Source organism: Dromiciops gliroides, chromosome 3, assembly GCF_019393635.1.
Source record: "Dromiciops gliroides isolate mDroGli1 chromosome 3, mDroGli1.pri, whole genome shotgun sequence".
NCBI lineage: Eukaryota > Metazoa > Chordata > Mammalia > Microbiotheria > Microbiotheriidae > Dromiciops > Dromiciops gliroides.
In genome coordinates, this window is record NC_057863.1 from 409419638 (window position 1) to 409442992 (window position 23355).

Genomic DNA, 23355 nt, shown 5'->3' on the forward strand with positions numbered 1-23355 from the left:
GTTTTATTGTAAGGTTCTCTCTGCCTCTGTCTCTGTCTGTCTGTCTGTCTCTCTTTTACACACACACACACACACACACACACACACACACACACACACACACACACACCAACTATACCCCCAACCCAGGGAAAAAGAAAAAAAAAACTAAGTGCTTCTAAGGAACTTTGACTCTGGCATAGAACGATTAAAGTATTTATTTGTAGGGTAAAAGGGGTTTATTAAAAAATAAATCGTCTGGAAACGTGCCTGGAATGTTGCTATAAACAGTATATTGTCTTCTTGTCCTTGTTCATCATGTTTATGATAGCAGATAAAGTGATCCTGTTTTCCTTTGATTAAAAAAGTTCAAGCTAGGACAGGATTTGGGTTTGTACAACAAGGTCAATTCCCGGAAGCCTTGCAGGTGATAATGCTGCAAAAAAACAAGGCAGAAGAACAGCTGTCCCTGAATTCTGTCACAGGCCAGGCTCATTTCAAGTGTTTATGAGAGTTTTTTTCCAAATGTATCTGTATCCAAGCTAAAATTAAATGTATTCTCATTATACTTAGAAATCAGAGATTGCTGAAGTTCCAGATTCCATTTGATTGCATTCAGTCAAAAAGGAAAGAAAACCACAGTGTTCCTAGACTTGTCCATGTCCCAGTGCTGCCATTGTAATTATTTCTGTTGTATTTTTCCCAAGTTTGAAATTGTCATTTTAGTTGCTAATTTTTTTTTTTGGCCAGGCATTGAGGGTTAAGTGACTTGCCCAGGGTCACACAACTAGTAAGTGTCAAGTTTCTAAGGTCAAATTTGAACTCAGATACTCCTGAATCCAGGGCCAGTGCTTTATCCACTGCGCCACCTAGCTGCCCCGCTTAGTTGCTAATTTTTTTTTTTTTTTTTGCGGGGCAATGGGGGTTAAGTGACTTGCCCAGGGTCACACAGCTAGTAAGTGTCAAGTGTCTGAGGTCAGATTTGAACTCAGGAACTCCTGAATCCAGGGCCGGTGCTTTATCCACTGTGCCACCTAGCTGCCCCCTTAGTTGCTAATTTTACATAACAGTTTGAATGTTCTGCTCAAGGTGCAAATCACAATCAACAGTCTATCATTGTCTTTTGTCCAAAATTCATTATACTCTAGTGTTAAAGTGAGCATCCTTGGTTTTTTTGTTTGTTTTAGTTCTTTGTGTGTGTGTTTAAAGACCAAGGACTTTTTTGAATAGGAATTATTGGGCCTTGATAAGATAAATAAGTTTAAATTCAGTTTTAACATTGTGTGATGATCAACTGTGATAGATTTAGCTCTTCTCAGCAATACAATGATCCAAGGCAATTCTAAAAGACTCGTGATGAAAAATGTTCTCCACATCCAGAGAAAGAGCTATGGAGTCTGAATGCAGATCGAAGCATACTATTTTCACTTTTTTTTTTGTTTTGGGGTTTTTTTCTTTGTGGTTTTTCCCTTTTGTTCTGATTCTTCTTTCACAACATGACTAATGTGGAAATCTGTTTAATGTGATTGCACATGGATAACTTATATCAGATTGCTTGCCATCTTGGGGAGGGAGAGAGGGAGAAAATTTGGAACTCAAAATCTTATGAAAAATGAATGTTGAAAGCTATCTTTACATGTAGTTGGAAAAAATAAAATACTATTCACACACACACACACACAAAAATACACTGTGCTAGATGCTGGGATATAAAGGGGAGAAAATGAAACCACCTTTGCTCTCAAGGAGCTTGTGTTTGCTTTCCATTCTAATGTCTTTAAAGTTTCCATTTTGGAGGCGATTTCACTGAATACATTTCTCCTACTGCCTCAAGCAAGATCAAGCATTACTTATTTTTTTTAAGTTCTTTTTCTTCTCTATATCAATATTGGCATCCAGAAAATAGAATTTTATGTGACTGGGAAGATTCATGGGCCACTCTTCTCTTTCTGTCTCTGCAGCTTTTGGAAAGAACCAACAACAGTTTTGAGGAATCAGACTCCAGTGCCACGAAGAGCCCACTGCACTTAGCTGTAAGTGTAATAATGTCAGCAGTTTTGCCTGTCACCGACAGCTAGACATTTCTTTCAGGCTTTTAAAATTGGTAAAACTGAAACTATGTTTTAATAGAGGGAATAAAACTTTTAAGATGGCATCTCATTTAATTCATTTGAAAAACTAAGTTGCTTGTGATGTCTAATAATGAAATAATGTTAAATATTCAGTATAAAAATGAATCCCATACATGTTGCATATTTATGTACATGCATATATCTGTATTGTGTGCATATATGTGTGTGTGTATGTGTGTAACTTAAGATTAGATAGATATTGAAGCATAGTGGAAAGAGAGCCAGCTGTAAAGCTAACAGAATCTGGCTTCAAGTCTTACCTCTGACTGCATGACTCTGGGTAATTTATGTAACTCTAGGCAACTCTGTAAGACTGTAAGTTGCTGGGGGCAGCTAGATATCGCAGTAGATAAAGCACCAGTCCTGGATTCAGGAGGACCTGAGTTCAAATCCAGCCTCAGACACTTGACCCTTACTAGCTGTGTGACCCTGGACAAGTCACTTAACCCTCATTGCCCCAGAAAAAAAAAGACTATAAGTTACTGAGAAGGTCTCTAGTTGCATTTTTAGAGGGAATTTTCTGCCTTTGGAGTTACTTTACCAATGATAAGACAAGTCAATTTCCTAGATTTTTGAAGGTTTAAAATAGGTATGACCTCAGAGAAAGTGTCTTATACAAAGACTAATACAATTAGGTGGGGCTTTTTTGTGCTTAGTCTCTTAAAATTTTGTACCCAAATCCTTACTATCTGGGAGGAATCAGCTACCACACTTAGAACATGCACAACATGTTCCACTACCTATTTGTAAGATGAGATATGTATGTTTGGAGTGGCTTTGCTCATTCTACTACTAGAAAGCAGAGTTTCAAAGGTACGCTGCAAATCCCACTACTCATACTAGTTCTTGTTTTGTTTTTTGTTGTTTGGCAAGGCAGTTGGAGTTAAGTGACTTGCCCAGGGTCACACAGCTAGTAAGTGTCAAGTGTCTGAGGCCAGATTTGAACTCAGGTACTCCTGAATCCAGGGCCGGTGCTTTATCCACTGCGCCACCTAGCTGCCCCCATTTTTTAAAAAAATCTATTTTATTTTTTTTTTAGTGAGGCAATTGGGGTTAAGTGACTTGCTCAGGGTCACACAGCTAGTGTTAAGTGTCTGAGGCTGGATTTGAACTCAGGTCCTCCTGACTCCAGGACCAGTACTCTAGCCACTGCGCCACCTAGCTGCCCCTATGTGCTTGACTTTTATAAGCAATTTAATAACAACCTTGAGTGACTAAGTCATTTTGGCTCTTATAAATACTCAAATTAACTACAGAGAACATATCTGTATCCAGAGAAAGAACTGATAAATAGAAGTATGTAAGAATGGTTTTACACATACACACACATCTATGTATAATAGTAGTCATCTCTAGGGTGGAAGAAGGAGGGAAGAAAAAAGGAAAAAAAACCTCAAAGAGTAGGAAAGTGGAAAGGGGCAGGATTTTGTGTTTATATACATATGCACAGCCCTTGGAATAATATTCATTCATTCATCAGCCATTTGTTGAGTACTGTACTAAGTTTAAGAAGATTGAGGGAGTACAGAAATTACTAAGACACACACCCAAACTTCCCAAAGCTTGGTGGCATATATTAAAATATCTAGATATGTAATCTGAATTGCATGCAAATAAACACTTAGAATTGAGGGCATGATTATTGGGTAGTCATCTATTTGACAAGCATATATTATATATCTTCATTGTGCAGAACACTGTGCTAGTTATTACTGGGTAATTCAAATTGTGAATAAGATATAGTCCCTAGACCTTGTGAAGCCTATATTGTAGTTAAATGAATGAACAAATGAATAAACAAAATGTTTTGGGGGGAGGAGAAAGGGCATTCGTGGAGTTGATTGGATGTATAAATACCTAAGTTCTTTTTTGGCACCAGCTATTAGTGTCATTTTCCTCCCAATATAGAGTTCCTAGGGTAGCCATCCCTTTTATTCTATTAGGGGTGGCTTTGGGAGGCAGATAGAGTTATCATTCTAAGTAAATCATTAATGGTCATCGTAGGACTCAATTTGGAAGGTTTGCTATCTAGAATGCCAATGCAGAACTAGTGTGAGATGATTAGGGCTTTATCTCCCAGGGCATTAAAATCAATTGAAGTCCTTTAGCAACATAGAAAGGGCAGGCAGGTAGGTAGCACAATGAAGCACCTGAAGTCAGGAAGACTCCTCTTTGTGAGTTCAAATCTGGCCACAGATACTTACCAGCTATGTGACCCTGGACAAGTCACTTAACCCTGTTTGCCTCAGTTACTTCTTTTTTTTTTTTTTTTGCGGGGCAATGGAGGTTAAGTGACTTGCCCAGGGTCACACAGCTAGTAAGTGTCAAGTGTCTGAGGCCGGATTTGAACTCTGGTACTCCTAAATCCAGGGCCGGTGCTTTATCCACTGTGCTACCTAGCCGCCCCTCAGTTACTTCATCTATAAATTGAGCTGGAGAAGGAAATAATAAGCTACTCCAGTATCTTTGCAAAGAGAACCCCAAATGGGGTCATCAAGAGTGAAACAGGGCTGAAAGAACTAAACAACAGCAACAGCAGCCCAGAAACAATAATCCGTCCAGTTAGCAAGAACAACTAGTTAAAATAGGAAGCTACCATGATGGAGGAGTAAGGGAGTGCTTTTTCCATTGACATGTCTCCATAGCTTCCATAGCCCTCACTCAGGTGCCTGAGGTCTCAGCCTCCCTAGGGTAAGGCAGCATCTTTCCATGTGTGACCATTCTAATTACCCTTTTAATTGAACACACATTTGATGTCACTTGGTGTCCAGTATTTGCCTGAGCTGTAAAAATTGCAGTTATATTGTCATGTCTTTTCTCTTACCTTTAAGTTGGAGTTAATATGCTTTGCATCGAAGTTAAGTGATTCCAGAGTCTTCAAAAAATTCACTATTTCTTCTCAGTTTTTTTAATCATTTAGTAGTTTATGCTTAATGAACTTGAGACAAGATGACTGGATAAAATCAGAGTGGAAGTTAGGAGACGTGGATACTTGTGGTTCCACCTTTAATTAACTGTGTGGCCCTGGACAAGTCACACAATTTCTCTCAGCCCCCCTCCCCTGAAAGCAACCAAAATCAATCTAACTATAATGTGTGATGCTAACTTCCTTTGTACCCTGCATCCCTTGAATCTACTTCTTTTTTTTTTTTAAGTGAGGCAATTGGGGTTAAGTGACTTGCCCAGGGTCACACAGCTAGTAAGTGTCAAGTGTCTGAGGTCGGATTTGAACTCAGGTCCTCCTGAATCCAGGGCCGGTGCTCTATCCACTCAGCCACCTAGCTTCCTCCAATCCCTGTTAGTTTCCAAATTGTGAAAGGCTAATATAGCAGAGGAGTTAATATTACAAGAGAAATAAAGAGTCATTGATCAGACAGGATCAGACCTGTGGAAAATTTCTTTGGCCACTGTGCTCAAGATGAATTAGAGAGGAGAGAGACTTGAGGCAAGAAGAAGAACCTGGAGGCTGGAGCATTAGTCCAAGTGAGAAGTGATTAGGGCCCAAACCAGGTCAGCAGCAGTGTGAGTGAAGAGAATGGGATAGGGAGGGAAGGCAAGGGATGTCATGGTAGTAGAATTAACAAGATTTGGTAATTGAATGGACATGGCTGGGGTGGGGAAAAGCATAGGGGACAGTGAACAGAAAGGGAAGAATCAAGCTTGAAAACCTGGGTTACTAGGTTACTAAGAATATTTCCTGGAAATGAGTGGAGTTTAGGGAGGGTAAGAGCTCATGAGTTCTGTTTGGGGAATGTGTTCCCTCAGGGGATGTTATTCATGTTGAGAAAGAGGTTGAATGGTCCTAATATCTGCATTTGCTGCCAGCCATAGTGATGAAGGCATTTTAAATCATTATTCGACTGTTAAATATTCAACTTAGCTTTCTTCCTAGGTGATGTTATTATAAAGATACATAATTAATAGATGTCACTAACAATATTCAAAAGCTGTCAGTTGACTAAATTGTGCTTCTTTGGGAGGACTAGGCCTTGTCTGAGTGAGCAGAGCTTATTCGTCTCCTATAATCAGAGGCAGAACATTTTTTAATGGGGTAATGCTTAATGTAAATAATGTTAGTACAGAGCTCCTGATTCCTATGGGCTCCTTTTGACACTATCATTTATTTCATCAGTCTGGGCCCTTTTGCCCTTTTAGCAAATAAGATGTTGTCCCAAAGATATAAAGGGCAGTCAGGGATAATGCAGAAAGTTTGGATCTCTGCTGGCCAACCCCCTGTTACAGTCTACGAATGGGCTTCAACTTATCTGGTGAGAGAGTTTAGAGAGAAGTTCCAGCCTCTGGAGGTAAGTTGGTGTAGTATATAGAAGCATCAGGAAGATGTGGATTCAAGTCCTGTCTCAGCACTTTCTTGATGTGCGACTTCTGACAGGTCACTCAACCTCTCCACCTCAGTTTCCTCATTTGTAAAATGGTGATAATATGAATACGTAACTCACGTACTTGTATTGAAGATCACATGAGATAAGTGTGGAAAATAGATTGCAAACCTTAAAGAACCATATAAAAGCCATACTTTTTATGAAAGGTTCTCTTCTCTCCATTCTTTCCTTTTCTTTCTCCTTATTTTCTTCACTCTGTTTCTTTTTTCCCTTTCCCCTCCTATTCATGGGCCCCCTCTCTCCATGACATAGGTCAGGGCTCAAATCCATTTGCATTAGACTTTTCTCATCGGGGGACATTGATTACTCCATGCTCTGTGCCTTAGCAAGGGCCAAATCTTTGTCTTCTGACTTCTAGCTTCAAGAAGGAAGACACATGACTCCATATTCTTTTCAGGGAGAGATGCCTGAAGGGAAAGTCTCTAGGAAGACACCAACACATAGGGGAACCATAGTCACCTTGATCGTGTGCACTTCTTCCCAAAGTCTTTCTCTCCCTTCAGGGGCTTGTACCTGAAGAGAATCTGAAACGATATGCTTTATGCCTGCCTTTTCTCTCTTGAAGCTAGAAGCCAGACACTCTCTCTTCTCCCAAACTCAAACAGACACAGATCATCAAGTGATCAGTCTCCATCAGTGAGGAGACTCATGCCAGTGGCCTTGAGCTCCTGGTTCCGAACTATGAGAGAAAGAGTGCCTTGAGTCCTGATCAACACTTTAGTTATATGATCTTGGGCTAGTAATTTACACCAGTTTCCTGACCTACAACGACCCCCTTCAGAGTTTTTGTGAAGAAGACTATTCATAAACTCTGAGACCATTATATAATGTGAATTATTCACAGCATCACAGACTTAGAGCTACAAGGCAACTTAGGAGTCATTTGGACCAACCTCCTCATTTTATAGCTGAGGAAATAGAAGCCCAAGAGGTTAGTTGACTTGCTCAGGGTCTTATAGGTAGGCTTACATACAGGCAAATAGCTAGAGAAAGGATTTTAACTCAGTAATATTTGTAAACTATATTAATCGCATTTGCAAACATACGGTCTTTTTATTTAAATATCCAATGCTCTTTCCTTGAAAATGGTCATTTAAAATGCTATGGGACCCCTTAGGGCCTCAAAAGGTTACAATATGACCCAAATTCTGTTCAATGTCAACAAACATTAAGCACCTCTTTGTGCATGAGGGAGACAAAGATTTTTTTTTTTTTAAAAAGTCCTGCCCTTGTGGAGTTTACATGATTTATAAGGTATGTTAAATCGAAGGATCAGGTGCTTTTCTTCACATCCTGATTTAAAAATAAAACCTAAAGATCTAAAAAAAAATCCTACCAGTGTGAATCAGAGAGATGTGTAAAGACTTGCTCCCACATTTATTTAGCTAATATCATCCTTTGGGCAAATGATTTATTGATATAAGAGAACTAGAGTTCTCATAACTTTAATATGCTTTTTTTTTTATCCAAACGTTCATTGCAGCGGAATACTAACAGCTCCTTCCAAGGAGGCTGTTTTGAGACACCAGCATCGTATGTTGTAAGGACCACAGTTTGGGAGTCACTTTAATGAAATGTGAGGTGGCTTAACCTTTCTAAGCCATCATTTCCTTATGAAGAAAACAATACTTATGCTATCTTTGTCACAGAATGACCATGGAGAAAGCACTTTCCATAAATGTTTAAATCTTAAACAAGCATCTGTAGTTATGATACTCTGTTAGATTCTTTAAAAAAATTTTTTTAATTTATACATTCATTTTTTTGTGTGAGAAAATTGACGTTAAGTGACTTGCCCAGGGTCACACAACTAGTAAGTGTCAAGTGTCTGAGGTTGGATTTGAACTCAGGTCCTCCTAAATCCAGGGCCAGTGCTCTATCTAACGCACCACCTAGCTGCCCATACTCTGGTAGATTCTTACAAAGTGTTCTTACAACGTTCTTGTTCAGTTGCTTCAGTTATGTCTGATACTTCGTGATTCCATTTGGGATTTTCTTGGCAGAATTATTAGAGTAGTTTGTCATTTCCTTCTCCAGATCATTTTACAAATGAGGAAACAAATAGCGTTAAGTGACTTGCCCATGGTCACACAGCTAGTAAGTATCTGAGCCCAGATTTGAACTCAGAAAGATGAGTCTTCCTGACTCCAGCTCCAGCACTCTACCCACTGTGCCACCTACGTGCCCTACAATGTTCTTATATTATGCTGTATTAAGGTTTGTTTATTTCTTAAATGTCTTTGGTTCCATCTTGCTAGGCCTACAATGGCCATCATCAAGCCTTGGAAGTACTTCTGCAATCCCTTGTAGACCTGGATATCAGGGATGAAAAAGGCCGAACAGCTCTGGACCTAGCTGCCTTTAAAGGACATGCAGAATGTGTGGAAGCACTTATCAATCAAGGAGCGTCCATCTTTGTGAAAGACAACGTGACCAAAAGAACTCCACTTCATGCCTCTGGTAGGTGCTACTTTTTCTTGGGAGAGTATAGAAGGGAACAGGATGGATGAGGTTGTTTAATTAGTGTATTTCTGGTCATTTTTTTTTTCACTTTCAGGTACCAGTCATAAAAAGAACAGTAAGGGAAGTGCCTAGCAATTCACAGTATGGGATAAGAATAATGTCTGCTAGAATTCATTGAGTGCTTTATGTTTACAAAAATTATTTCATTTTTATCCTCACAATAACTCTGGGAAGTAGGTGCTAGTTCTTCCATTTTCATGATAGGGAAACTGAGGAAGACTGTGGTATCTGAGACTGGATTTGAATTCAGGTATATCTTACTCCACATATAGCACTTTACCCACTATAATACCCCAGGAGCAGTATTATGGCCCTAGAATGTCTGTATACCAAATGCTAAGTAGATAATGTAGGGAGGTACCAGCAAAAAAAATAATAATGTTGAAGTAGGAAGGGGGCTCAGTGGATTGAGCACTAGGACTGGAGTCAAATCAAGCCTCAGATACTCACTAGTGGTGTGACCCTGGGCAAGTCACTTAACCTCTGTTTACCTTAAGCTACTGGAGAAAGAAATGGCAAACCACTCTAGCATCTTTGCCAAGAAAACCCCATACAGAGTCATAAAGAGCTGGACACAACAGAATAACAGAACAAATGTGCCAGGTACTGTGCTAAGCAGTTTACAATTATCTTATTTGATCCTCACAATTCTGAGAGGTAGGTGCTATTATTATTCCCATTTTACAGTTGAGGAAACTTAGGCAAACAGGATAAGGGACTTGCCCAAGGTCACATAGTTAGCAAGTATCTGAGGTTGGATTTGAACTCAGGTTTTCTTGACTCTAGGCCCAGCACTCTTATCTACTATACCACCTAGGTGCCTAGCTGAGTTTGTAAGTGTGCAAGAGTATATAAGATGGGATTGACAACTGAACTATATTGATGGCTATGTTCAAAAGAAACAGAATGATAGAAGGGGCAATGGCATAGTATCATCTATGAAGAGCATCATCTATTTAGAATTGTTGTGCCACAGAGGGGGGCATATTCCATAGCATTTGAGTGAGGAAAAAAGGGAAAAGAAACAGAAATAATATTGACTCGAGATGTTGCAGCCCACCCTAGACAGGTGGAGGAAACAGATCATATCTTCCTGATATAATTACCAGAAGCAAAGATGGCAGAGGCGAGGAATTTCCATGACCTGGGTATCTTCTGGAAACCTAACTCTATTAAAAACAGAGTAACTGATAAATTCTTGATCTACTTTGCTAATAACTGCATCCCCGAGAAGGTTGGGAAGGTAATGATGACTCTGGATCTGATTCTGAACAATTCAGTTCAATAATTCAATCAACATTTATTAACCACCTGTTATGTGCCAAGCACAAGACACTAAAACTCAGCTCATTGGACTCCTTACAGTCGCTTCTCATGGACCATATATAAAGCATTCCTTCATTAAGTAAGAGGTTGATCTCTAAGGCATCTTAAAACTGCAAGCTCTGAGGGAAACCTACACTTCTATAAAAAGACTTTAAGGGGCGGCTAGATGGCGCAGTGGATAGAGCACCGGCCCTGGAGTCAGGAGGACCTGAGTTCAAATCCGGCCTCAGACACTTCACACTTACTAGCTGTGTGACCCTGGGCAAGTCACTTAACCCTCATTGCCCTACCCCCCCCCCAAAAAAAAGATTTTTAAAAAAGACTTTAAAAGACTTCTTATTTTTATTTTCACCTTTTTTATTCCACCATATTCAATTGTAAAAATATCCTTCCTTCTTAGGTTTTTTTAAAAAAACTTCCCAACTCATCAACTGTGTCTGACAGTATTTGCAATATTTCCCATCTATAATCCATCTTCCTCACCTAAGACGAGGAAGGAATATTTTTCAACTCTTCTCCATGCTGTGTTAAGGGCTAAAATTCTAGCTAGTCTGTCTAAAATATCTAATGAGTGGTCGCCAATCAATTATAAGCTTTAGCAAGAGTTAGACTTTTAAGCATTTATTAAGGAGAATAAGAATTTGGTAAAGAGAGAAAGAAAGGCCTAGATTCCTCTATCTATTAAAGGGAGAGCGCATTTCTAGCTCCCCTCTCCACCAGCATCCTCAGGAAAAAGCCCCAGAGCAAGCGCCAGTCTCTTCCTTCCTCCTCCCACTAGCCCGCGTCACTTCCTGACGCCAAAGAAAAGACTCCTGGTCTTGCCCTCAAAGACCTTCGCTTCATGGGTGGAACTCTTCTACAGTAAGTCTCCAGCAGGTGGCGTTATTCCAATCATTACAATGCCAAATTTGGTCATTATAATTATTCGTTATTAAGAAACTTTTTATTCTCTGTTTCCCCAAGAGTAACAATAAAAATCCTTTCCCTCCCCTCAAAATAAAAAAAAAAAAACCTCATTCAAGTTCTATTTTTTAAACAGGAATATATGAAATATATTAAAATTTAATTTTGCAAGAGACTATAGTCATTAGATCAATCAGTGTATCGCCATGGCAATTTAACTGTCTAAAGTAACTCTTATTCTTATTTTTTAAAACAAAAGTCTGTAAAACTACACAACTACTATGCTAAATTGTTAATAACTTTTCACTTTTTCTGGGTCTCAGTTTTCCACATTCAGCTCTAAATAACTGATCTTGTGATGTTATTTTTTGGAGGTTTAGTTTTTTAATATAGTTTCTAATTAGAATCTTAGAAACATGAGTCAGGATAAAAGAAAATGAAATTCAAGTTCCTTTAACTTAAGTAGTTCATAAATGCAGGTTTCCTGGGCTGATAGAGTCTGATATATCTGCCTTTGATCTTAGCAGTGGGTATGCTTGCTTGATTCAGACAATTAAGAGCCGTGATATCACGTCAAAGATTATAGATTATAAGAGCTGGAAGGAAATCTAATGATAGGTACTATCTCATCCTTGTTATTTTACAGATAAGGAAACAAGCCCAAGGGTGCTAAGTGACTTGCTCAGTCATACAGATGACAAATGGTATAGTCAGGACTTGAACTCACAGCTTCTGGCCCAAATCCAGCATATTTTCTACTTTGATGCCAATGTAGGGCAGAGATGGCACAACAACCCCAGCCTCTCCATTCCCTTTGACGCATTCTTTCCAAAACACCGTATTTACTTCTGGTGTCAGGGAAGTGTATTGTGGGAACATTCAAGTGAAGGAAGTTGCTCAAAGGCTTTTATGACTCTTGCAACTTAAAAAATTCTGTTTTCCTCCTTTTGCCTAACTAGTGAGGCCTTAAGGAATTCTTTTAGTGTTTTATTACAGAGCTCTCCAGATGAAACATGAAGGCTGTCTGAAATGTTGGGATGGAAAAACACTGGCCCTTCTCTAATCTCCCATATTACTGGATAAATTCTCATCGTGGGGAGGGAGGGTTGAAATGTGAGCTCATTGGTCCCTAGTGCCATTAGAGTAACCTGGTTTTGAGTCAGAAAGATGTTCAGATCTTACCTCTGACATTAGCTGTGTGGCTCTGGGTAAATTGCTTAACTCCACCGAGCCTTAGTTTTCTTCATATGTAAAGTGAGGATTACAACCACAGGGTTGTCATGAGCATCAAGGAAGATGAAATATATAAAAAGTACTTTGCAAATTTTAACATGCAATATAAATGTCAGTCATTGTTACTGTTAGTCCCTCTCCTCCCCTGTCCCCATACATTTCCTAAGCCTCCTTCGTATTTTAAAGTTAAGATTTGTTTGTCTTCTTCTATTTCTTGTTGCTTATCCCTAAATCAGGCAATTGTGCTTAGTCATCAAGTATGTCAAAACAATTAGCCATACGAAGGGGCTATTTTAAACATAGAAAACAACCATTTTGAACAGGTAAACATCCAGAACAATTTTTCCACGCTTGTTTAGGCAGTGATCCAGCAGAGACCTCTAGTGGCCATGTGGATTCAATACACTGGGGCTTTCTTAGGTCCTACATCATTAGCAGGACCAGGCCTGTCACTTCATTCTGTTCCCTACCAAATGTCTCCACTGACTGAATCAGAACTGCAGCCTGGGGCCTGCTTCAAACTGCTCTCTCAGCGCCTCTTAAAATTCCCTTAGCGTGGCAATTTTACGTTGCCAACTCTGGAGCCCCATGATGAGAAGTGGGAGGCTTTGATAGGCGTTCTCAGAACCCAGGGTTCCGGTACAGGTAAGGGACTAGAGGTCACAGGTTTTTAACAATGTAGAACAGTTACAGACAGGGAGGGAATGGCCTGCTCGGGTGCCATGAGATAAAGTCCTATTTGATATAGCACAGCTGAAGAGAAATGAGGATTGTCTTTCCTTAAAGACAATCAGGAAAGGGTAGTGTGTAGGAAGGACAAGACAACTCCAGTCTGGCTACGCCACAGCAGTAAGTGGACCTATGGGGATTTTCTGGAGGGCTATTATGAACTCAGCTCAAACAGTCCTTTTCAGCTTTGTACAGAGAATAGAGACCCTACAGCAGGAGTCTATTTTGCTCGCTGCTACATTGGATAAGAGAGACAGAACTATATATATAGGTTAAAAAAATTTCCCCTCTCTTTTTACACAACATTCTTAGACCTATTATGATCATGAGTGGAAAAAGAATATCAAATTAGTACAGGAGTAGGGAGCCTGTCAAAATATGCTATCTCTCTCTTACTGTAAAGCCATCACCTGAGCCTGTACTGACAGTTTTCTCTCTGGCATACATTAAACTCTGTGGGTCTTTGAGATATTATTGAATCTTTCATCAGAAGTACCTGCCTTAATGCTACATTGACTCTAACATAATGATGCCATTTTGATCCTCTTTGAGAATGAAGGACAACCACCAACCAACCAACACTGAGAGTTCAAAAGGTCTGTGATTTCATCATCATGGGTTATACCCTACCTGCACCAATGCAAGTTGCCATCCCTCTGAGCAGATACTTTTTTTTTAGTGAGGCAATTGGGGTTAAGTGACTTGCCCAGGGTCACACAGCTAGTAAGTGTTAAGTGTATGATGCCGGATTTGAACTCAGGTCCTCCTGACTCCAGGGCTGGTGCTCTATCCACTGCACCACCTAGCTGCCCCTGAGCAGATACTTTTCTTAAGTCCTTTAACTGAAAATAAATAAACAATCCATCACCAGGTAGACAGCCTTGTGGCACCTAGCTTGGGAGGAGGGAGAAACAGGGAAGTGGCCTAAGGAGGGCTGTACATTGGCTTGTTATTGTTGTTTGTCCTTTGTTCTTGAAGAGGACCACAACATAAGGGTGATGTCACGACTTGCAGTGAATTGGATTTAAGTGAAGGGGGACTGTGCAAGCTCACCAACCTCACTCTTTCTTCCAGAGCCTTCTGGGTCCAGTGGCTCTGTGTGTGTGTGTGTGTGTGTGTGTGTGTGTATATACATATATACATATAGATAGATAGATATCAGGACAACTGGAGATGGCCCCAGATGTTTAAGGCAATTGGGGTTAAGTGACTTGCCTAGGGTAACACAGCTAGTAAGTGTCTGAGGTGAGATTTGAACTCAGGTCCTACCAACTTCAGGACCACTGTTCTATCCACGGTACCCCCTAGCTTTAGCTACACCTAGGGCAGTGAAGAAGACCATGAAGAGCTCCCCCAGACTAATGCCTTTGCAAATGAGCTCAATGTAAACAGCAGCATGATGGGATTTTAAATTCCCCTTTCAAAATGGGTGTTTTGCTTTTATTAAGTTAATTTGAACAGTACCAAGGAATGAGTTGATGATATTGTGTATTGCCACCTAAAAATATGATAGTGTGAAATAAGTATCAGTGCAGAGCTGGCACAGGATAAAATGGGTTATAAAATTTGCTTACCAACTGGCTATTGGCATCAACCTTTCCTTCTGTTTCTAGCCACATCTTTGCCTTCCTAAATAAAAGCAAACATTGTTTGGGGTTTTTAATGCTATATAAGAAGAGAACAGAAGATAGTGGAGGTATTTAGGCTCTTAGAGAGTTTTTCCTTCCTCCTTTCAGCTGCAAGAGAAAGCAGTAGGTCTTTTGTAAGGTTTTCGAGTGTTGTAAGAGATAGAATCAGCCTTAAAGCTAGGAAGACATGGGTTGAAGACCTGCTTCTGACAATACTAACTGTAACCTCAAGCAAAGCACTTAACTGCTCAGTTCCATAGGAAAATATCTAAGTTGGAAAGAAGGTACCAGCCTACATTAGTAGAAGGAACTTCCTTACCTGTGAGTTCCCAATGCCAATGAAATCACAAGTCTATTCCTTATCTTATTCTTATGCTACTTAGTCCCCAGCAAATGTATTCTAGGAAAATAGGAAATGATATACTACTCTCTCTTTTTTTTGGGGGGGGGGTGAGGCAATTGGGGTTAAGTGACTTGCCCAGGGTCACACAGCTAGTACGTGTCAAGTGTCTGAGGCCAGATTATAATTCAGATCCTCCTGAATTCAGGGCCGGTTGCTTTATCCACTGTACCATCTAGCTGCCCCTAAACTACTCTCTTAATGGTTTACCTGATGGTCTCTGCTCCCCTTCTCTTATATCATAACCTTACCAAAAGTAATCTGTCTTATCAGCATGCACACACACAGAAGCACACACATATTAATACCCTGTTCCTGACTTCCCTGGTAGGCACAGCCCTGGGTACCATTTCTTGCTCTGTTGTCTATACCACCAAGCCAACAGCAGGAAGCAAGAATATCCAGGCCGTGATCACTTGAGAAGTGATAGAAGAATGGTCAAAATCGGCCTCATGGTCTAAGGCTCAGAGGAGGAAGGCAGAAGCAACCAGCAGAGCCATACCTAATGTAACATGACCTGGGGCCACTCAAGGAAAGAAATCATGCCTGAGGGCTTCCACTCACCATAAAGAACAAAGACACTAAGAGTTTGAGGGAAACCGAACAAAGATATCTTTAACAACAACAACAATAGCTATGTTTTATATAGCATTTTAAAGTTTATGAAATGCTGTTTCATCTCATTTGATACTCACAGCAACCCTCTAAGATAGGTGATATTATTATCTCCATTTTATGGATAAGGAAACTAAAGTTGAGGGAGCTGAAATGATTTACCCAGGGACACAAGGTTAGTAAGTTTTTCTGAGGTAGGATTTGAATTCAGTCACTCAGTCACTAAACATTTATTAAACTCCAATTATCTGCCAATGACTGTGCTAAGCACTGGTGATGCAAAGAAAAGTGACAGTCCCTGCTCTCCAGGAGCTCACAGTCTAAAGGGGGTGGCAACATGCAAACAAGTATGTACCAGCAACATATATAAAGGAAGAATTGGAGATAACCAGCAGAGGAAAGGCACTAGAATTAAGAGCGAGTGAGTGAGGAAGGCTTGCTTAAGAAGATGGGATTTTGGGGGGCAGCTAGGTGGTGTAGTGGATAAAGCACCGGCCCTGGATTCAGGAGTACCTGAGTTCAAATCCGGCCTCAGACACTTAACACTTACTAGCTGTGTGACTCTGGACAAGTCACTTAACCCCCATTGACCTGCGGAAAGGAAAGGAGAGGAGAGGAGAGGAGAGGAGAGGAGAGGAGAGGAGAGGAGAGGAGAGGAGAGGAGAGGAGAGGAGAGGAGAGGAGAGGAGAGGAGAGGAGAGGAGAGGAGAGGAGAGGAGAGGAGAGGAGAGGAGAGGAGAGGAGAGGAGAGGAAAGGAAAGGAAAGGAAAGGAAAGGAAAGGAAAGGAAAGGAAAGGAAAGGAAAGGAAAGGAAAGGAAAGGAAAGGAAAGGAAAGGAAAGGAAAGGAAAGGAAAGGAAAGGAAATCATTAGTAATTTGGGGGAGAGCAGTTTTGGTGGAATGATAAGATTAGAAACCAAACTGTAGAGAGTGAGGAAGAGTGTGAGAGGAAATAAAGAGGAATTATAGTTGGTCTTCTCCAAGGGTTGAGCCACAAAAGGGAGGAAAGATATGGAACAATAGCTAACAAAGATGAATGAATCAAGTGAGTGTTTTTTGAAGATAGAGGAGGCATATTCAAGTTTGTAGGCTACAAGGAAGCAGTCAGTAGACAGGGAGAGATTTAATTTAGTGTTTTAAAGTCTTCTTGGGGGGGGGCACCTAGGTGGCACAGTGGATAAAGCACCAATCCTGGATTCAGGAGGACTTGAGTTCAAATCTAGCCTCAGACACTTGACACTAACTAGCTGTGTGACCCTGGGCAAGTCACTTAACCCTCATTGCCCCACAAAAAATAAAAAATAAAAACTAAAGTCTTCCTGACTGCAGAACCAATACTGTCTACTTCACCACCTAGCTACTCTAACAGAAGTAAAGGCTGCAGCTCCAATGGCCATTCAGACGCATAGGGCATGATCTTTGCAAGCCTCTTTCCCACTGTCTCTCTGGACTTAGAGGTGTACCCTACCCAAATTCAGAGATTCTTATGGATATCACACTTCTGTAAGGTGTGTGCCTATCTGATTTGACCATCATCAGATCACTTATTAATTTAATGCCTGGCAGGACATAGGGTATGAAGTACAGTCTAGTTTGAGTATGCTCTTTTGATCAGGCACCTGGGAACAGTGAAAACAGGATAATTAATATTAAGTCCCAACACTCACGTACTGGAATAATAAGAGGAGTGAGTGTAATTGGGGAAAGATATGCCCTTCCCTCTCTCTTTTTTTTTTTTGGCAGGGCAATGAAAGTTAAGTGACTTGCCCAGGGTCACACAGCTTGAATTTGGGTATTCCTGAATCCAGGGCCAGTGCTTTATCCACTGTGCCACCTACCTGCCCTCTAGATATGCCCTTTCCCAGAAGAGAATATCAGAGGAGAGTCAGGGAGTATATTTGATAGAGAACAAAGAAAGAACTCGTTCAAATCCTGCAACCCAACAAAAATGGTACATTCCTAAGAACCCAGTCAACCTGGGGCATAAAGAAAAATGGGTCAATATAGTATGTGGTAAGAAACAGTCTTGGTAAGATGAATTAAGAAGACACACAAGTCAGGAACCATTGAGAAAGATTCTGCTTTTGGAAGCGTTAAAATAAATCATGACAGAGGAAGGTTATTGTGGAGGGGCATCACTATTCAATAATAGAGAGCTGGATTTAAAGTCAGGAAGACCCAGATTCAAATCCTGCCTCTGATACTTAGTAGCTGTGTGACTTTGGGTAAGTCAGTTAACCTTTCCCTCAGTTTCCTCATCTGTAAAGCAAGGGTAATAATAGTATCGATCTCCCAGGACTATTTGTGAGGATCAACTAGATTAAATATACAAAACAAGGGATTGTTATTGTTATTAGTAATAATGTTGATCCCCTAAAAGAATGTTCATTTTAATTTTTCTTTCAGTCATTAATGGTCACACACTGTGTTTACGGCTGTTATTAGAAATTGCAGACAACCCAGAAATCGTTGATGTGACAGATGCCAAAGGACAGTAAGTGACAGACTCTTTGCTCCATGGTTTGTGACATATCAGTGCTGCCATTATTGTTGGTTGACAACCAAAGAGTTCTAGGGTGAGGATTGATTGGTGTAACCTAGGTTTGGGTGAGGAGTACACATACTTGGAAGAATGACATAGATGAGACCTTAGGAGTAGAAGCTGCCTCTAAGCTGCTGCCCTCCCCATGTTGTGCTTTCTTTTCATCCCCTCGAGCTTCTAGCATTCTATTTATAGAACCATTAAACAAGAGTCGAACATAACTATTATCCCTAGCATTTGTATGATGCTTTTATTTTTTTGAAGATGCCTTCCAACTAGTACTACAGTTATTTTTTTCCCTCTTAACAATATTCTCATGTGGAAGGAAGATATTTTTATGCCTGTTTTACGGATGGGAAAACTGCACCACCGAGAGTGAGTGACTCATAATTAGTTAGTGGTGGAATAAATATACAGTTCTGGCTTCAGACATTTAAATGGTCTGCCTCCCCATCAACTGCTCTCTGCTAGGTTACCCTGTTTCCTAGTATCAATCAGGACTTCTAAAAAAATTCCAAACAGTTATCATTTTTGTAAAGTTGTCTTGGGAAAAAATGGAAACCCATCTTCTTCGTTCTCTCAAGTATATTCATTTCTTTATAATTATTTGACTTTCTATCAACCCTGACACTTACCCTTTCAGGGACAATCATTGGACATGATACAGTATATGTCAATGTTGCCATTCCATGTGATTTACAATCCCTCAATAAATTTGAACTGGTTCTGAAGATGATGGAAAAAGCAAGTGTCTCTTGGCAAATTAATACAGCATCCCCTTGCTTGTACCTATAACTCCTCTTAAGCATTTTCTTTAAAATATGTGTTCTTCCTGCTTAGAGACAAGCAGACTGTGTCTTTATAGCATTTGACACGTTGTGGACGTGGAAAAAATATTAAGAGGGGGCAAAAGCGATGTCTTCCCCTGGGAAATGATTGATGGTTTTGATCTGGTTATTAATTGCTTAATTTGTTCCTCTCTTCTAGAACCCCACTGATGCTGGCTGTTGCCTATGGACATATTGATGCTGTTTCTTTGTTACTTGAAAAAGAAGCAAATGTAGATGCTGTTGACCTCATGGGATGCACAGCTTTACACAGAGGGGTGACTGAATTCTTCCTGAGCTTTGCACAAACATTTTGACTATTTTATAAATTAATGTTTAATGTAGAAATTTTTAAGTGACATATTAATTTAATAGCCATAAGGAAATTTATTCTTCCAAAGATGAAAGTAATGACAGTTATATTTAGATTAATTCAATAAACATTTATTAAGTGAATACCATTCAACAAGGTCTTATGACTATGCCAGCTGCTGAGAGAGATGCAAAGTTATGTCTCTCTTTAGGGAGAAGTAAGGCAAATGGGCAGGATTCAGCTTTTTGATAGTCTGTAATGTAGTACAGTAATCTCAATTCTTTAGACCATTAAGTTCTATTCAGATATCATGGTTTTTACAAACATCTCTACTCTAGGATCTGACACAGTGGTAACACATGTAAGGGCATTTATTTGCTCAGCCCCCTCCCCCTTTTTGAACACCAAAATCCTAGGGAAGACATAGTCTGGAGCCTCAAAATCATAGAGTTGCTTCAAGAAAATAGATAGGGCTGGAAGAGACCTTAGAGATCATCTGATTCAATCCCTTTATTTTCAAATGAGGAGGCTGAGACCCAGAGAGATGAAATGATTTGTCCAAGGTCACACAGGTAGTAAGTGGTCGAGCTGGGATTCAAACACAGGTTTACCAACTCCAAATCCTGCCCTGACCACCCTGATAGGGGAAGAAAGAAGAAGGCTAAGTGCTTTTAGGCAAGGGATACCCCCAACTGACTGTTTGAGGCAGTGGCTTTCTTGAATGCCTCCATTATGACTTTCCAATTACAAATCATGCTTTAGTTCTGCCCATTCCTCTTCTCTGAGTAGTTGTAGGGAATGCTTTACTTGAGGCCTGGATAAGTACATCCTATGAGCACAATCACTCTTCCTCAAGGGCACTACCTCTAAGGGACTCTTGGATTTTCCATCTCATGTTTTTGCCACCATCTTAGCCCTCTGCTCTCTGAGCTTCCCATCATTTTTAAAACCTGTTTGCTTGTGTTTAATCTTTATGCATTAGATCATGACTGGGCATGAGGAATGTGTCCAAATGCTATTGGAACAGGAAGTCTCCATTCTGTGTAGAGATTTCCGAGGAAGGACCCCCCTGCATTTTGCAGCAGCTCGTGGTCATGCCACATGGCTGAGCGAGTTACTTCAGATGGCACTTTCAGAGGAAGATTGCTGTTTCAAAGATAACCAAGGTTATACTCCATTGCACTGGGCTTGTTACAATGGTAGGTATCTCATTTGTGTCTAGAGGACACAGTGTTGTTGATGGTCCTGGGGGTATTATGTGTCAGGACCATTAAGGTCTTTAAAAAAGCTGTGAAGATATTCTAGTAACATGGATTAGACTGTGTGATTTAACTGAGGTCCTCCAGGTAAGCTAAGTTAAAGAGGTAGTAAGTAGGTAATTGGGGCTATCAAGGAGAGGAGTGAGAGGTTTAGCTTGCCACAGTCTTGAGACTACCTATGTCCATTCCTAGGGAATGAAACTGTTTTCTTCTAGTCCTATCACTTCTTCACTACCTTGGTGGTTCTTGATTTCATTGGTCTGGGTCCTTCCTCCACTAATACAGATGGCATTGCCTACATGCCTTGGTATATGGTCTTCATGAGTTCCTATAGCCAAAATAATAATTCATCAATTTGTGGCTAACTTCCTGGGGATAACATCTTTAAAACTTAATAGCCGGGGGAGCTAGGTGGCTCAGTGGATAGAGCACCAGCCCTGGAGTCAGGAGGACCTGAGTTCAAATCCGGCCTCAGACACTTAACACTTACTAGCTGTGTGACCCTGGGCAAGTCACTTAACCCCAATTGCCTCACTAAAAACAACGACAACAACAAAAAAAACAAAACAAAAAACAAACAACAAACAAAAAAAACCTTAATAGCCTCAGATAGTTACTAGCTGTGTCACTCTGGGCAAGTTGCTTAACTCTGTCTTAGTTTTCTGATGTGTACAATGAGTATAATTGCACCTGCATCACAGGGTTGTTGTAAGGATCAAATGAAGTAATATTTGTAAAGTTCTCTGCACACTTTAAAGTGAATTATGTTTGCTAGTTATTCTTCTTTGTCATCATCATCCTTTTTTTGGTGAGCTAATTGGGGTTAAGTGACTTGCCCAAGGTCACACAGCTAGTAAGTGTCAAGTGTCTGACTCCAGATTTGAACTCAGGTCCTCCTGACTCCAGGGCCAGTGCTGTATCCACTGTGTCACCTAGCTGCCTATATCATCATCCTTGAGAACAGACTGTTGCTGGTTGTGTACCTGAAGCTTTTCCATTTGCTAGGTCCTTTGATAATCCACATGCATACCACAAAGAAACATCAAAGAGGATTTTAGTGGAGATGCATTACTTCTTATACTTGGGGAAAAAATCAATCTTTTCTCTGTGTCTTTTTTTAAGTACAGAGAAATTGTAGTTTTTAACTAGCTCTTAAAAGGGGCTCAGAAATACTTTGAGATCCAAACTAAACCAGTTAGAAACAGAGTTAGAATTTGGACTGCCGTTAATTTTTTTACTGATATTGATGTTAGGAAGGACCTACACTGCTCTGTATGTCATCATATTTACAAAGTGACATTTTCCCTTTTGCTCTAATTCTAAACCAATCCTATTCTATACAAGTTGACCTCCTGTAACCAGGAAATTCACTTGGAATCCAGAAGCCACTGTGATTTCACTATAACATAGATAATGGGTAATAACTATATAATAGTAAGTGAATTATCTGTGGCAGTCTGTCTGCCTTCCCTGTAGGACTCAGGCAGATTTTTTCTGGGAGGTCCAAAAAGTAGCCTCAAACTCTGGAAGATAAGTTATGGTGAGAACATGTGTGTTTGAGAAAGCATATAGAGTAGCCTATATTCTGAAGAAAAAAAATATAATCATAGAATCTCTGATTTAGAAGACATGTTACACTTATCTAAATATAATCCTTACCTGAATTGTCAAACATCATGATAACATCCTCAAAAAATGGTCATCAAATCACTTGTCAAACATCTGTCAACCTATTACCTCCCAAAGTCTCCCATTTCATTTTTTTTAATTGAGAGAATTAGGCGTTTCTACACCTAGAACACTAGACCTGGATTCAGGAAGATCTGAGTTCAACATCTGCCTCAGACACTTACTAGCTATGTGACCCTTAGCTTCTATCTGCCTCAATTTCCTCATTTGTAAAATTGGGATAATAATTGCAACTACCTCCCAGGGTTATTGTGAAAATAATATTAGATAGCATTTGTAGCGTACTTTGCAAACCTTAGAGTGATATGGAAATTTTAGCTTTATTATTATTACCTCAACTCATTAGAAAGTTTTTCCTTATATTGAGACAAAGCTTCCTTCTCTCTAATTTCTTTTTTATTCTTTACTGAATTTAAATTTTTTAAAAAGCATTTCCATACACACAGCAGAACAAAAAAGCGACTTCTTTATGAAACAGAAGACCTCCAGTATTCATGCATTCTTTTCAAAACTGCCCTGCTTGTTTCCTTCTGAAGTTCTTTTTTTTCTCCTCAGTGCATTTTAAAAAAATGTTTCAGTGGCCCCCTTTTTCACCATTATTGTTAATCCCCGCCCTGCTCAACTCCCCCAACATGAAGTGAGTGAAAAGAAAGGGGGAAAAACTCTCACAACAAATAAGCATCCATCCAATGGCCACATCCAAAAATTTATGTCCTTTCACCTTTTGTACATCATTTCTCTATTAGGAGGTTAGTATCATGATTCATCTTAGGTCCTCTGGTGACATGGCTGGTCATGCTTTGATCAGCATTCCTAAGTCTTTCCAAATACTACCAAAGATTCTCTGAAATCATATC

General features: G+C 39.9%; 1 protein-coding gene across 1 annotated transcript in view; it reads left to right on the plus strand.

Annotated features, from left to right (window-relative positions):
• The window catches only part of ANKRD44 (ankyrin repeat domain 44), a 359716-nt gene that overhangs the window by 320355 nt on the left and 16006 nt on the right, over positions 1 to 23355 (plus strand). Inside the window, 5 exon segments of the mRNA XM_043993594.1 lie at positions 1941 to 2012; positions 8770 to 8971; positions 18275 to 18362; positions 19398 to 19515; positions 20533 to 20749. Of these exon segments, the coding sequence (XP_043849529.1) occupies positions 1941 to 2012; positions 8770 to 8971; positions 18275 to 18362; positions 19398 to 19515; positions 20533 to 20749 (697 nt within the window).